This window comes from Syngnathus typhle, linkage group LG12, assembly GCF_033458585.1.
Source record: "Syngnathus typhle isolate RoL2023-S1 ecotype Sweden linkage group LG12, RoL_Styp_1.0, whole genome shotgun sequence".
Lineage (NCBI taxonomy): Eukaryota > Metazoa > Chordata > Actinopteri > Syngnathiformes > Syngnathidae > Syngnathus > Syngnathus typhle.
The window spans coordinates 7,874,827-7,892,346 of record NC_083749.1 but is presented as its reverse complement, the minus strand read 5'-3'; the positions used below and the strand labels follow the sequence as shown (position 1 = coordinate 7,892,346).

General features: G+C 37.9%; 1 protein-coding gene across 1 annotated transcript in view; it reads left to right on the top strand.

The window, feature by feature from the left end:
- Positions 1 to 1,075: 1,075 nt before the first annotated feature.
- Positions 1,076 to 17,520, top strand: part of LOC133163767 (cingulin-like protein 1) — a 33,636-nt gene continuing 17,191 nt past the window's right edge. Inside the window, exons 1-4 of the mRNA XM_061293984.1 lie at positions 1,076 to 1,193; positions 1,596 to 1,681; positions 12,886 to 12,999; positions 15,224 to 15,351. Of these exons, the coding sequence (XP_061149968.1) occupies positions 1,076 to 1,193; positions 1,596 to 1,681; positions 12,886 to 12,999; positions 15,224 to 15,351 (446 nt within the window). The remainder of the gene's footprint in view (positions 1,194 to 1,595; positions 1,682 to 12,885; positions 13,000 to 15,223; positions 15,352 to 17,520) is intronic.

The window sequence follows — 17,520 nt, the reverse complement described above, 5'->3', positions numbered from 1 at the left end:
ATTCCGAAGAAAAAATGTCAATCCTTTTGAGACACCTGACTAAATAAATGATCGGAACGTGTGAATTCCATGCCAATGGGTTCAGTCTCATTTTGAACTAAGCTTTTGTTCCTGGAATTATTTTTGTAGGGTTCAAGTTCAAGACCAAAACAACTGTCAAGAACGAACAGATGAACTCTACATCACAGAGGTGATGAAGATAGCAGAAGATACCGACTAAGCACTTTTGAGCATTGCTCAAAAAGCATAACTGTTGAAGGGAATCAGTCAGCTATCTCATCTTAAGTTATTGCAGCAGAGGGAGTTATCAGTGTGAGTAAAGGTTGTCTTTGTAGGACGCTCCCATCTTCAGAATTTCACTCCAGTCACACCCTGAACAACTGGTGACACAGAGCCATGTGTAGTAGCAGTGTGCTTCAAACCAATGGTAGGATGATTGATTAATAAGGATAATTCTATTGTGCATTAAGATAAAAAAAATAATCAACACATCAAATCGAAATAATTCCCAATTATCTGACATCTTAGCGTAAGTTACCCTACAAATAGTTACCTCAGTTCAAATAAATTATTCAGATATATTCTGTTTGAGAGCAGGCCACCAAGTTGGCCGATGGAGAATACTCAATATCATTTGTCTTCAGTGTGTTTTGCTGTATATTTTGTCTCATTACTCATCTGCACTATAATGCTGTCATATCAATTGTGTAGCATTTGGTTTAATGTGTCACCCATGGATGTCACACCATCAATGAACATTAGTGAGAATGTTGGAGAAGCAGCGAAACATGACCAAACCATTGTGTAGGCCATTTGTCCTTACTAGTCCTCACTCAAACTTCAGAACATCAAAGATTGTACCTTGAGGTGCTGCCACATTTTTGCTCTTTCAATCAAACATTTCATGAGCAAAATGATGTAAATTTGACCTGCCAAGACCTCGGCACAATTCTGAAATCAATTTCAAAGTTTTTATTTTTTCTTCAGAGGCAACATTTTGCACAGGTGTCTTTCAGAGTAAGATCCATACCTGCAATATGCAACCTGTTCAATGGGTGTGTTTTCCAGCTCATGCATGGAAGAATGTGAGGGCGTGGTTACCAGTTTTAAGCAACACGAAGCAATTCTGTGTTCAGGCCAACATCATAGCAACCTGCTGCTGTTCAACCAACAGGAGCTTCCACACCTCACCTGTAAACTGTCTTTACTAGAATGTTTCTTTTCTGGCCTTAATAACCTGAATCACCACAACTACTTATAGTGTGCAGTAAAACATTTTACCATGCACAGTGGGTAAGGCAACGAGAAAATGTCTGAGTGAGGTTCTCTCCCACTATTGACATCTTGATGAATTCAGATTAAGAGAATAAAACAAAGGAGGGTGGCAGCAGCAGCAGCAATATGGAGAAACGAGAGTTTCAATTACTGCTGCAGGAGATTTAGAGAATGAAGGAATTACCCTTCCATGGCGGTATTTAAAGAACTTTTTTCTTTTTTATTGGAACCTGGTTGAGCAATACCACAGAGCGTGGGTTAGTGACGTCAGCACCCTCCGTGGACACGCACTTTACGCACGCGTTAGCGGAATGCGGCAGGTGTAGGCTGGGACACACCCACCAAGCGAAGTAGTCTCGGCTGGCTGTCAGTGTGCAGACCAGCACCGCACAGGGATCGGCAACAGGTAAGAAGTTTGAAGACGCTTTAACTTGACACTCGAAATTCTTTCACATGACAACTGAAGTTCATTTTGGCGGAACTAGTGCTGGAGTGACGCGATCGTGACTATAACCTTTGGAGACGTTTTCTGGATAAACAGCTGCTGAGCAGGCACAAGTACTTAATCGCAAACTATGAAAACAGCGTCCAACAAGTTGTCATGACTGATTACTAGTACAAATAAGGGGCGCAGATGCCTTCCAAATTGCTAAAAACAAGAGAAGCCTTACTGAAGTTTTTAAATTCTGATTTTTGTTCACGATTTACGCGGCAGAATTAGATCTTTGTGTACTATAAACTGCACAGTTTACAGTACAATATGACGCGGACATTTTAAGTCCCAATATTGTGTTACCAGGCACACCATAAAACTTGCAGAGTGAAATAAGATCCAGTGCAAGAAATGTAGTTAAAAAAAATATTATTATTATATTATTATATAATTATTATTATTATTAGTAGTAGTAGTAGTATTAGTAGTATTAGTAGTAGTAGTAGTAGTATTATTGTAGGGCACTTGAGAGTTATATTGATGTGCATTACCACAATTATCTAAGGTTGTATGTTTTGATAAATGGGGTATTAATATAGCATTGTGGAATGTTTACTTATTTTATTTTCTCCAACATGACAAGGGAGACTATCTGAGCAAACAAGCTAATAGCCGCCCCAAGCTCTATCTGCAACAGACAACACTTTAAATCATACTAGTATGATTGTGTTGTAACTAAGGGTCATGATTGGGACATCGTTGGGAAATGATAATGAACAGATAGCAAGGGGAAAGATAAACAACCCATGCCTTCTCTTAATACTGCACATTTTTACGTCCTGTTAGGAGTTGTAGATTACCGAGGCCATTGTGTCATTCAAGTATCATTTCCCTTTGTTCAATAGCTTAAACATACAGTCAGTTATTGTTTTCTTAAAGCGAAACCTTATGTTGAGTCAAAGGGCGAGTCTGACTGTACTATGCACTATGCTCCGATAAAGAAGCCGAACGAAAAGAAACTTTATGTCCCCTACTTGAGCTCACGTAAAGCCACACATATATGTATACTGAGGTCATGACAACTGCCATAAATATTCTTGGTTGGCTTGTGACAAGTTTTGAGCTGAAATGCATATGACTAAAGGACATGTTATACAACCGATGCAAAAATCTGACTTCATTGTGGATATCTGGCATCAGCGCCAGTATAATGTATTCTTGTGTATTTTCTTGTATTACACATGGACATAATCCCATTCTTATGCCATTGATGGCACACTCACATAAGATAAAACAATCATTCTGAATTCGGTTAGTTGTTCAGACAAGTCAAGTCAAGAATGCAGCCATCTTTGACATTTTTAATTTCACTTCTTTTTTTCTTTGAGACTGATGCCATGACAGGGTTCTGTCTGAACATGCTACAGAAAAAAAATTACTGTGCACACAGCTTCAGTGTGTCCACAGATTGAATTTACAAAAGGCTGTAAAACAATCATGATTATCATAAAACAGCTGACATGCTGCTATGTGTAAAGGCATTCTGCTAGTGAAAATATGTTAGGGTGTCCTCTCGCACAGTGGCGGATACAGTCAGTCATGCAAGTGAAAGTGTCTTTCCAAGTTGGGGAATGCTGAAAGTCAACTCAGTATCAGCTATTGGCATCTAAAATTCTACCTGTGGCTCTTCAATGCACGCGCTCGAAAACTAGTCTAAGGTTGAAATGGGATAAATTGTTGTCGTAGTACTAGAAGCAAATATTCAAAGGCTTCTGCATTGAACATGTTGGGAAATATTGATCCACTGAAATCCAACACAAGAGCTCGATCAAACAGTGAAAGTTGTTTTCACAAAAATAATAAGGCTCATGTGATTTACTTAACATTATTTTACACTGTTAATCTCTTTCTGTGTCAGTTTTATTTTATTTTTTTCATTCATGTCATTGAATAAGTTGGAACGTTAGAAGCACTTTACTGTTTCATGCAGTTACTGTTTCTGAGACTTGAAAAATATTTTAAAAGTAAAATCTAAAGAGTCACTGAAATATCTGCTCATGCGCAGGGATTGGTCCTCATTCACAGCACTCACACGTAAACGCACAAACACATACACACCCTTTCTCTCTCGTTCTCTCACAGTATTTCTCACTGTCGCTTTATTGTGTTTAATGGGCCCGCATTCTTTCCCTTGACTTCAGTACAGACAGTTAACCAACCAGACCGACAAGAAAGCACAACTGTTGGCCCGCACGCAGCCACTGTGTTTTAATCCAAATGGGTTTTCTTATCAAGAGTTGCATATAATTTGGTGTTACTAAAAAAGCAAGAACATTGTGAAAACGTTTCTCAATTCACATGAGTTGTTTGTTGTTCTTTACGTTCATGTTCCACTCTCTCCATGTCAGTCCTTCCTGTCCTCTCTCGCTCTCTTGCTCGCTCTCTGTCATGCTCTCTCCCTTCTCACACACACGTGCCACATTATTGCCCAAAAAGGCTTGCGAAACTACACAGTTTGAATTCGTCAATGGTTTCACCCTGTTTTGGATCCCGGTTTTGAGCTGGCTGCATGTTTTTGTAGAACACGAGAAACTTGGTAATCATGGGTTTCAATCCGCGTGTTGCAGGTAAGAATCCAACTTAAGGACACATTTACCATATCATTAGGCACACCTGCACAAGAGCTGTTTCAAACATGATTCATTTACAAAAATATTTATGTAACTTGGTGCTGAACTGTGGCCATTATGTTTATTTCTGTAGCTGTAGTTTAGTGATGATCAACTGCACTGCATTGCATCACGGAGTTGCTATCATAATTACCTCCAACTCCAATTAGTGTGTAAAGTAGAAAAACTATTATATAAACGTTTGTGCAGAATTGTCAGTAAGTCATTCAAATGTGCTTGTCTTGCATGGCACCCGTGTGACCATTTTCTAGTATCTGCTGTAACCGTGACGCGAACAGTTTTCTGCTGAGGCGTGCAAGAGTTACCTCTTTCCGGATTTTTCTTTCAGGGTGGTGTCAGTCAACTATCAGGATGACTTAAGGTGTCATTGTTATTTAAGTAACTCCTCTTCTTGTTCTATTGTGTTTTACATGGGCATGGATACACTTTTTTTTTTTTTGCAAGTGTGAGGAAAATACCTTAATTCAAGATGTATGTAGAATTTTTAGATCGTATAAATCTGGAAGTTTTAGTCTCTGCCATCGAGGAGGTTTGCAACATAATTGTACATTTGTGCAGTTCCTCAATGATCATTGGATGGCCTTGGGAAGGACTTGCCTATGTACTTATTTTCATACGTCGTACCACCAAGATGAGCTGGTCATTTTGTCAACACTGAACAAGCCGCCCCATTATGTGCTGCATCATTTCCTATTATACTGCAAATGTCAAGTCCTCTGGTATGAGGAACACCCTGAGGTGGCATTCGGTGCCCATCAATCATTAATGCTGTGGAATTCATGTAGAGCAAGAGAATGTTCTTGTCTCAAGCCAACTACCAAGTACTGCTGCTATTCAGTCACAAATATGACACAAATCACTTTGAATTCTTATGAATTTATTTGCAAAATAGCTTTATTGATTAACAAATTATTACGGCTGCACAATGTATCTAAAAATGATAGATAACCTGAAATTGGTTCGGGGTTGCATAGTGACGCACTGGTTAGCATGTCCACCTCATAGTTCAGAGGTGCAGGGTTCAATTCCGCCTACGTGAAGTTTCCGTGTCCTCCCCATGCCTGGGTAGGTTTCCTCCGGGTACTCAGTGCGGGTGAGTGCAAATAGTTGTTTGTCTATTTGTCCCCAAAATCCAACTGTACCCAAACTGTTTTCCAGGTCATTAATGTGATTTATCTCTTTCATATTATTCTGTTGGACTTTGCACAAGAGAACTAATGAAATCACAGTCTGACTGAAATTGACATGGTCCAATCTACCAGTCAAGGGTGAATCATGGGAAGTAGGAAGGTGGATGGAGCTTCTCGGTATGTTGGGAATGAGGGCGTGAGTAGAATGGTAACACACATGAAATAGTTTGGATCGCTAGCATCACATAGTGTTCCTCCAAATATTTCGAATAGTTGATACTCAGGCATGTGTGTGTGTGCATGTGATCACCTTTGAACAAAGGCTCGTACGATGAAATGCAAAGTGTTGTTGTATGTTGTCAAAACGGACAATGATGATGTCAAATCCACTTTCTTTGCCACTCATTTCTGATTGAGCATTGTCATCCTGTGAGGTGGGTCAGATAAGAGCACAGTATGTACAAAACATTGCTGAAATTCTTCCTGTCTTGACTGTAAATGCAGTCCATCACTCATTAATGCTAACACCCTGTTATTATGTTGACAGCCCGGTAGCTTTTAAACGTTGTGATTGATGCAAACAGTGATTTATGGAAAAAGTCTCATACTTGGTGGATGATTTATTCATTTAGAATTCCAACAAATAAATAATGTATCAGACTACCATTAGACATTTTGCATCAGTAATGTCACTGTTTATGTTGATCTGATGTGAGCATCCTTGTGTACAGTCTTTGAAGGTTCCTCTGCCCTCGCAAAATTAGTAGATCATCTTCTCAAAAGAATAACTTTCCCAAGGTCCGTGGCTATTTTCCCAAGCTTTTCTAAATAAAAGGTGGGTGCGGAGCTTGAAGAAACAACTCTTGGAATGTAATGCATTTTGAGAATTTATGATTTATATATCTCTGGCAAATGATCTGAAGGGTGTTAATTTGATTTCTACTACCAATAACACCCATGAGTCATTTAGGATTTCTGTGTGGGGCAGAGGTTAAAAGTTTATAGATTGAATTGGATCTAAAAGGGAGCCACTGGAGATAATTTAGGTGCAGATTAGTTTGCTGCTGATTAGGGCTGCAAAGTTCTCTAATGTCAACAAAAAAACATCGCCGCAAATCTACAAACCAACCAAGAGTAGACTTTGTTTACATTGTGATAATGTGCTAACTGGGCTGTGAAGGTAAGGCAACTTGGATGAAAGAATTACTTAGATAATATTTAACTTGCTTCATGAATTCATTGAGAAGAATGAAACATTACATCCATCACCCATGACATCCCGTTTCATTATACTAGCAAAAGTATTGGGACACTTTTAAATGCGTAGTGTTGTTTTGCGAGGTTAAAATGTGCAGTGATATCAAAGCCACTTTCTCGCCCTTCATCCTTTTGCCTGATTGAGCATGCTCACCCTGTGAGACCCATTTTTCAGTCTCATACTTTCTTCCCTGTGTTGTAATTACTTCACCCAAATGGATAAGTTTTTATTCTGTTAGAGCATGGTCAGAAATATAATATGTACATGTAGGAAATAAATGACAGCCTTCCGAAAAGGCCGTCCTAAATACCTAGACTATGTTTGACTTACCAAACCTGTTATATTATGTTTGTATTCAGTCAGAAGTCAAACATTTCCTCCTGCTACTTTTTTGCTCCATGCAAATAAGACTTAGCGAGCCGGTTAATAGTCATATTACTTCCCAACAATTCTGGCAAATTTTGTGGTGATGTTGTCATTGTTTAAACGTACAGTATGTATTTATGTCACCTCAGTTCACAAATAATCTGTTTTAGCCTCAAAATTAGTTTGCCTTAAAAAATGGCCGGTGGGGTCACCTGCCGCTCGTGCCCTCGGCTGATGCATCTGTGCCTAAGCTACATTACATATCTTACATAACGTGGCTACATTAACCTAGTGGCGGACACTCCGATCATAACCTCCTATCATAGAGGCTTTTGGATGCAAGTTCAATCTCTACTGCCAAGTCCTAGGTAGAGAATGTCGTGGAGCTGGTCTTACATAAATTTTCCAAATTTTGATGACACCATTCGTCTTTTATTCCGCTTATTATCACGTAGCTGTGCTGCGACTAATCTCGGTTTTCTTTGAGTGAGAGGCAGGGTACACCCTGGATTGGATGTGAGACAATCTCAGGCCATATATAGAGACAAATTCACAGCTAATGACAATTGAGAGTCTTCAATAAAAATAACTGTCATGTTTTGGGGAGTGTAGGAGGAAATCAAAATGCAAGGATTCAAGATTCAAAGTTGCTCATTCAGACATTTTTTCATATGGACACTATATTCCGTTGCATAAATACTTTAAATTCATCTTTGCAAAACTGAAAATACAAACATAAGAATCTGCTGACCTCAAATTGAATAATGCTGCAAATGTTTTTCCATCCCTCCCAATTTCCAATCTCTCTATTCCCTTCAACATAATTCTCAAGCCATATAGTATAGGTCATGAAACCCATTTTAACGTGTTGTAATTTCTTCTCCTAATGGATGCTTGAGAGTTCTAATTATTCATTTCCGTTGTAGAGAAATTGCCACCAAGCTTGTCCTGAAATGCATCTTGGTGAATTTTTGCATTTTATAGCGCCTTGTTTTTTTTTTTCCCTCCCTTCAAGTTTTAATGAGTGTTGTTTTGCATTATGCAGTACCTTCAGGCTTCAATTTGGCATCTGGGAGTGTTGGCTTGACTCCAAAACTGTGGTCAACCAGTGCTTATTACTCATTAAGCCTCGTCAGAGGGCCGAGTGGTTCAGGCTCGGTGGGAGCTGCAGTGCTTGGAGAGTAGATGTTGTTGTTGTTTGTCCATGTTCTACTTTTTGAAGTGATGTAAAAGATGAAAAGGTGAAAGATTTTAAAATGCACAACAGATCTTTTATGCATGTCTGAACCCACTCTCTGTATACATTAGTAATACTACTGCTAATCAAACATGATTACCAAGTGGAGCCATTTTTAGTTATTTTGCGCTACTTCTTGTTTTGGCTGATTATGAAACTGTGTGCGAGTTCGTGAGAACAATACAAGAATATTTAAAACGTTTTACGTTTTAATTACAACCCTATGTAAAATCTGTACCATACTGTTAGGCTTTGGTGAAGCAATATTATCTGTCTTGGTCCACAAATTGATTACTTTTCTATTATTAAAAAAATAAAATACAATAAACTAGACCCAAAGGACCCTAACAACTGTTTGGTGTGTTGTTGCCTATTCTGGAGGGTCAGTCTTTGCCAATACTGTGCCTGTTTAATACAGTTGACCTGATTACGTATTTTCCGCACTATAAGGTGCACCGGATTATAAAGCGCACCTTCAGTGTATAGCCAATTTTAAAACGTTGTCCATATATAAGGCGCACCTTCAATGAATGGCCCATTTTAAAACTTTGTCCATATATAAGATATATACATTTGGCCCGCGGGCCGAACTTTGGACACGCCTGCTGTAGTGGCTCAATATTGGTCCATGTATAAGGCTCACCTGATTATAAGGCGCACTGTCGGCTTTTGAGAAAATTGGAGGTTTTCAGGTGCGCCTTATAGTGCGGAAAATACGGTAGATTGAAATCACAGCTTTTAATGTTTGTGTCAGTCTGAGTTCACACAGCATCTTATATTCAGAGATGTTGAATCCAAGACCCAAAAGTAAAAACCTGCCACAGTTTGGCTTTAGCCACAGGTGCTAAAGCCAAATTCTGTCAGAGCTTTTTCTTTCTGTCTGTAAGTACTACACAATGTGTTGCTTAAAGCAGGTTCTTATGCATACCCCCCCCCCCCCTACCCAAACTGTCATTAGGCAACCGTGAGAACTTTGTTGTGTGCACTGACTACTGAGAAGTGCCTTACACGGCCACACTTCACAAGGTTGAATGAGGAACGCAAAAAAAAGACAGTGGAATGGACAACTCAGGGCAACAAATGCATTTTGTTGCAGCTCGTTGCATTATGAAGAGGTATTTTTAAAAACAAGCATGATTAATAATAACTCTGCACATAAAATAATAGATTCAAATTGAGAGAACATCTTAAACAGAACATTTTGTATGAACTGTTAAGAGTACTGTCGTCTAACAATGACCCTGAAAGGCACCTGTTTCAACTCCCTCCCAAATTCAAGTGCTTCGTGTTTAGAATGTTTCTCTAAGGGTTCATAAAAACTCTTGTTCACACCTGTGTTCATAAAAAAATCCATCTTTGTTTTCTAAAATAAAAGCACTGTAGCGCAAGCAAAACAAAAGCTCACAAAGAGAACACTTTTGCAATGCAGTGCCAACAAAAATGATCATGAAACATTGTCTAATCAGCAATATAATTTTGCACCTTTAATACGATTCCATGTACCGTATTTTCCGCACTATAAGGCGCACCGGATTATAAGGCGCACCTTCAATGAATGGCCCATTTTAAGACTTTGTCCATATATAAGGCGCACCGGATTATAAGGTGCACCTTCAATGAATGGCCCATTTTAAAACTTTGTCCATATACAAGATATATACATTTGGCCCGCGGCCCGGACTTTGGACACGCCTGCTGTAGTGGCTCAATATTGGTCCATATATAAGGCGCACCTGATTATAAGGCGCACTGTCGGCTTTTGAGAAAATTGGAAGTTTTTAGATGCGCCTTATAGTGCGGAAAATACGGTACAATGTGAAAGGTACTGAAGGTCAGTACAGAGTGTTTTGGCCAGCAGCAGCAACTTTCATAATCTTGTATTCATTTCATATTGGGCATGTTGATCAAGAGACAGATATGAGCACAGAAAAAAAAAGTCAACAAAGAAGGCAAGGGAGAGCCGCAGCAATGCTCACATCATAGCTACCTTGCCTGTTAAGGTGTGTCAGGTCTGGCGTCCTGCCGCAGTTATCCGGCTGCACGAAGACACACCCTGGGGTGGAGATCCGAATTACCAGGTAGGGGGTGGGGGCGTATTAGATAACTGTGATGCACATTATATTCCAGTATGGTCATGGTTTATTTAAACTTAACTAACTTGCATAACATTTTCATTGATACTACATTTTGTTGCTAGGTGACTTTGCAACTTTACTTTTGTGTATTGATTGATTTTTTTTCATTTTCTTTTGGTGCGTGTTTAATCATTTCTGTGTCTGACCATGGTACTGTAACCTTTCCAAGTCATTGAAGAACACGGGAATACTTTTGTTCATCTTTATATATTATGTAACATTTTATTTACTGTACAGCTCATTTCCTCTGTCCACTTGCATATACTAGTGTATATAGTTTCTACTTTATTTTGTGTACTTGTGACAAACTATATGGTTTTATTAGTTTTTGTTTTAGTTTGTTTGAGTTGAATGGCAACTACTAGATCCATGCTGGACAGTTGATGGACTGACTTTTTAACCTTACTTCGTGTATTGATTTTATTTTGTGTGCGTATTTAATTATTTATGTGCTGTCCATGGAACCGTAACCTTTCCAAAAAGGTCACACCATTGTTTTCTCTTTTAAAAGAAACAGTGATTATCATCGATTTTGATTACGTAATTGATGCTAACTAAGCGTTATTCAATTTACGAGACTGTATTCATTATGAGTCAGATTTGACTCAGTGCTGCAAGAGTGATAATGAACTACAAATGGTCAAACGAGTATCATCAGTTTTTCACTCTGCTCCCGAAAAAACAAAATACTGAGTTTTCTTATTGTTTTCCATGAGCAGTGCCATCTCTCGATTTTGTCAGTGAAGAAAAAGTCATGGTGTGTTACTCTCATATTAACAAACTCCAAGTTAGTCTCTAGTTCTATTTGCTCGTCCGTTCTAACTGCAGTAGAGGTTGTCGTTAGGGTCATCTCCATGTACACAGTAGTGCAGCCCACCCACTATCACACACGCTAAGACAAGCCCCTTGTGGTTTGAGCTCAGTCGGGAAATTAGTTTTAAGTCATCCCGTCACCATGAATTCTTCACTCGCTCCATTTCGTCTAGTGAGTATTCTGAAATAAAACTTTACACGTTCATATTTGAATATTATTGGCAGAAAAATGTCTGTCATAATATGTGTCGGGGTTGCTTTTCCGTCGAGTTTCATTATGTGGCATGAGGCAGATAAGTTATGGCCCATTACTCCTGTGGGTTAAAATGTAATGGGTGACTAGATTACAGACTCTAGTGGCTGTGTTTTTGCCGTTTCTCACACATCCATGAGAAGAAGTAGTAGTACAAGAATATATGAATCAGTTTATTTTTCTCATCTGTTAAAAAATGACTGGTATTTTCAGTGGCAAGTTTTGATGCGAATGTCTGAGAATTCTGCGGTAGTATTTAGTTTCAGTCTATCAACACAGCCCCATCGAAGAGAAATATTTGTTTTCCCCTCGACTGTTACTTGGCAACGTTTCTTAAAACACACTGGGAACATCCAAATTCCAGGCCTGAAGCAAAAACACAATTCTCTTTGACAACAGTACGTATATTTGAATGTTATACATCATCCAAGTAATTACTTGGGGAAAAACAAAAGTTTTCCTTGGCAAGATAAACACGTGCAGAGGAACATACTATTTATTTTCCTTGTCAAGATAAACATATATGCAGAGAAACATACTATTTATTCCATAAATACTTGTTTACATTATGTACGTATCCCACAATAATACTAAAAATGTCTTTCAAGTGCATTTTATTGGACGTTATTATCTCAATGTGTCATGACTATCCGGCCCACTCATATTTTGAATCCCATCACTCAGAGTGTGAATTGCCATCTGTAGGTCTTGCATATATAAACATAAATTACTTCCCTCTTTAAGATGATCCTATAGGAAGACTCTCTTGGCTATACTGTGATTTGATCATTATCAGATATATAATCAACACTCAGAATAATAAGATCTTGTGCTGGCATTAAATGTTTGCTATAAAGCAAGAGCTTATCTACATACAATGTAATTATTTAACTTTATAGGTCATTTAAAATTGTATAGCATTTATTTTAGTATTTTTGTGTACATAGCTTGATGGATTTGTGTCTTTTAGTAAACAGTTCACCAAAAGGACATTAAACAATTTATTAAGTTGGTCTTTAATGTCAGACATCCTCTTTAGTGTTAATTAAAATTGGATTTTATTTGGAGATAGGGATTTGCTGCGTTTTAGCTGTCCCATTATTTCATAACTTGACACCACAAAGGGATTTAATAGATATCTTTACAAGAAATGTTCACAACTTGATGAATTCGGAAACCATTGTTGGTTCAGAATGAAATAATTGTGATTGAACACCTGCAATCAACAAACCAATATTTGAAGTATTTTTTAAGTTAATGTGGTTGAAATAAAATATTCTAATTGTTTTTCATAGTGGCCAGAGTTTGAAAAAAACAGAGGGGAATTCCCAGCTTCTCTCAGCAAACTACGACAGCTAATAGAAGACAAAGTGCATATTGTACATTCTGATATCACAGAGGACCGACAGGTAATTTCTGCCTCTTGAAGTCATTCCAAACCTATTTTCATTTCGAGTTTTATTTTTCTTATAGGAATCTATGTTTTAACTAAATAAAAATAGCTTTGAAAATCAATCAATCATTCACTCAACAAATAATCATCAAATTCATCACCATCGATTTTAATAAGTAATCGTTTAGAACAATTTTTCACCTTGTTCAAATTCTCTAACCATCAATTATACATTAATTTTTGTATTCATTCATGAAAACAAACTGATTATATTTTGTGTTAGATCAAAAGAAGATATTTGCAAATGTCTGCTTTCAGGATGGAAAACAATAACCCCACCAGTGACTGAATCAGTATAAAAACCTTTGTTGAGTAGAATGCTCATCACTTTTGTGTGATATTGTTTTAATATTTGCTAGTTTATTTTTTTATTATTAAACAATACCAAATAAACAACAATGAATGGATAAAAATGGTTTTGTAATACACTTTTATGCAAAATAAACTTTACGCAATTATTCAATAAATCCTGGCTTTTAGCTCAGGGGTACGTGTCTTCAACTCCAAAGCTGGGAGATACACTAAGAGCGTTGGATATTCAGGCAAGATCACACTGGGTTATCTCCGTCACACTTGCTAGTGTCTCTGACATGTATCTCCATTGGCTCACTTTCCTGACTTGACTTTTTATGCTGGGGGCAAGATGTTGCTTTCATTCTTAAGCGCATCAGTTTTCAATTAAAACTGTATGTTGTAAGTCAGTATGACACAGATCAAGCATGTGTATTGGTACACCTATCATTTGGTTGGACTTGATTCAATGATGTGTGGTGTGATGACATCGGTTAAAGTATAGTAGGTTCAAAACACGTTTGGAGCATATCGTTTGGGCAAAAGTGCGGTACCACTTTTGCACTAGTACCATAAGATTTTTGTCACAAAAAAAAAAAAAACATTTCTTGAAAAAAATACACAGCACAAAGTACTTTTTTGGTGGTCAAAGTTTTGAAAACAACTGGTATATAAAATTTAACCTCAATGAAAGCACACTTTCCTAGTTTGTTATTTGAATAGCAGTACCACTAATATTACTAAATCGATCAGTTTCGGTGTGAGATCTTTTTGGAAACTCAGTCATGTTTGAGCACGAGTCACAGGTGTTGAGCGTGATCGGCATGTTCTGCCAGGGTGACTCATCCAGTCTGCTGTCTCTCGGCACACAGCCGCCATCGAAGCACTCCGTCACTGCAACGAGCTCAGACACGCCCACGCTAGCACCACCAACTTGAATCCTCCCACATCGTGTCCTCATGCGTCTCGATCCTCTGCTCTCTGGGCTTTGCAATCACCTCCTGCCTCCACAGTCTGTCTGCCCTCTCCTCTCTTCTCCCTCAGCTGGTGATTCATGGCAAGCTTTTGCTTTTACTCACCATGTTGCCCAATGTCTCGCAATCTGACACATTTGTCTGTGAAAATGTTTCGCAATTTCACTTTCATTTACTGTTATGAATAATAATTCTGTAGGCGTTTTTGGAAAGTGGTGTGTTTGAGATGCTTCTTCTTTTTCACCTAAAGCCTCTTTTGTTCTTTTCGAGATCAGTTCCATCACCCTGTTTTGGTGAAATACTGGCCAGTCATATCATATGCGTCGTCCTCACTTTTCTTTCTGAAATCTTTAACAAAGTTGCAACTTGTTTTCACTTCTTACATATTATATTACAACCAAAACACAGATTTCAAAGCCAGTCATCCAATTGTTTTTTTGTAAATTTTATATGATGGGAAAATTATATTTCTTTGCTGCTTTTCCGCTGCCATCATGTGGTACATCATGGAGAAAACCCGTTCCAGAAAAAGCAACGTGAGCCTACAGCAATGACATTGCCGTTGTGTCTCTCAGATGAGCGTGTACTATGTTAAGGTTCATAGCATTCTTTTGTATACCTAAATGTTAATCTGTGTCATCAATTCCAAAAATTGTATTTGCAATTTTTTTTAGACTTTCCAATTTCATTTCTTGATTCAATATTGTAGCCCGGCCTTCCTGTTTTTCTTGAAAATGAGCGGTTTGCATTTTCTAGTGTAGCGTATGTTTAATTTTGTTTGTTTGTGACCTTGACTTGGGCCCAATGGAGTTTGTCACAAAAAGTATTTATATGGTCTACTTTAAATGTCAAAAGTTCAACCTTTTGATTAGTTGCCATTAAGAAATGTACAAAGTCATGAATTCTTTGACTCAGGGTGTGGCGTTTGCGGGAGACACTGAAGGAGGACTGTGGAAGTTTGCTGTCTTGAGTAAGGAGTTGACCTTTCACCTCCAGCAGCTGCAGACAGAGACTGAACACGAGCTCAACTGCATACAGACACAGTGAGTACATAACTTTAATTGTATGAATTTAAATATGAATATATTTCTGGAAAACGGGGTAATAGAAATTCTGCTGGAAAACAGTTCTGTTTCAGTTAAACCCCTGATTATTTTCTCTGAAATGAGTACCGGTCGTGTTTTGTTTGAACCTGTTAGGAGGCAGCTCAGAGCAGCTTTGTAAGGTTTCGTCACACGACTGGGGAAGTTCCATATCTGGTAACCACAGCATTTTTTATGCTCTCCCTGGAAAAGTTAACAGGATACCGCTTGCAGTTTAAATACATTTATTCTAGTTGCTCGTGTTCTAATCCAGGCAAAGAATTGAAGTACTGTGGCCTAATTTCAGTTCTTGGTATTTATTCTTTGTGAAGACCACAGGTGTCAAACTCAAGGCCCGGGGGCCAGATACGGCCTGCCACATAATTTTATGTGGCCCACCAAGACAAATTGGACATTAAATTCGTGTGTCATTACTAGAATTGCAAATTGTCTTCACATTTAATATCTTTTTTGGTTTTTTTTAAATATTTGACTAGTCTGATTTGAAAACGAGTTATTTGTCAGTTTGTTTTGTAGCTTTTACTGGATATAATATGAGGTGCTCATACATTTATTTGGGTTGACAGTCATAATGGCCCTCCGAAAGAAGCTATGACATGAGAGTTTGACACCCCTAGTGTAGACCTTTTGTCACATAAGAAACAATCTAGTACCAGTAGTGAATTCCTAAAATTCCAAATGTTACTTTCCATGTGCTGACCATACAGATAATGCTTTAGGATTGCTGGTATTGTGCGGTTTGGTCGGACTTTCTATTGACGTTGTTGCGTTGCAGGATGAGTGGTTGAATGCAATAGAATTTAGTTACAGACTCCATTATCTCGTCAAGCAATCCCCTTAATCTCACCTAATGATCACGTTTTCCATACAGCATTCTCTAGGTATTTTCTTAACAGTAGTGCTGATAAGACTATCATATTGGATATCTTAAGGGAACATGTATACATGTATTAAGATTTTGCATCAGTCAATTTACATCATACACTTTATAATGCAAATATCATTCTAAAAGAAATATAAAACAATAGTGAAACCTTGATTCAACAATCGCAGGAACATTTGCCATTGAAATGAATGAAAATAAACTCAATCAGGATTAAGTTGTTAACCTTGTTTTTAATCTGTGTGTAATTAAAAAGTTATTAAGAAATAATGGGTTCTCTCTGAGCAATGTTTTAACCATCCAGCTCTTTTTTTATTTATTCTCTCCAGCAATGATTTTTCTATCTCTTCTATCGTTTGGTCTTTACTTTGTCAAACTATTCATTCCTTTAGCCACATCTGCTGCCTTTATTGCCTCTTTGTTCTTAACAATAGTACAGATGGTACATTTTGCAATAGCAAACTGTTCATCAAGAATACCAGGTTTCACGTTTAACTATTGCTTTCTTCCTTTTTTCCCCCCTCCAGTGATATGATTAGATTTCTTAATAAGACTGTTAATGTCATTTTCTTTTTCTTTGGAGCAGTACTAGGGGAAATTTAGACCAAAAATATATGCAATTCACATGGAATGACTGACGTGTGAGAAAAAGCTCAACTGAACCTCCAAAATCAACTGATTGAAACAAAGCATAGTGGGTGAAATAATGTTTTTGAACATTGTGTTCTTACAACACATTTTACATGACCTAAAGTTTTTCTGTCCTAACCTCATTATTTTTATCATCATACTCTTCATCTTAATTATTAAAAGACTCTCTTGGTTCACAGCACTGCTATGTGGGTGGACTGGAGTTCGTAGTCTAGATCTATCACAGCTATGCTTAACTTAATATCATCCATGAGTGGAGATCTTATAAAACTTATGAACATACTTTGCACACTTTTATGTTTATGCTCCTGCCATGTCAAAAAATGGTATGTCTGTTCTCCATTGAATTCAAAGGGACTGGAGAAGCTGCTTTCATTGGCCGGGAAGCTGTGTTCACTCCCATAGTAGCGCAAACACCCCTTTTTAACTGTGACTGTCTCTGAAATTAAAGAAAAACTAGACTACAGTCAGACAAGCTCTGTGCTATGCAGGAACATAGAGCCCTAGCCTCTTAGCACTTCATTGGATGGATCATCTGACACTCCTCCCCCACACCTTTCTTTCTTTAAAAATAA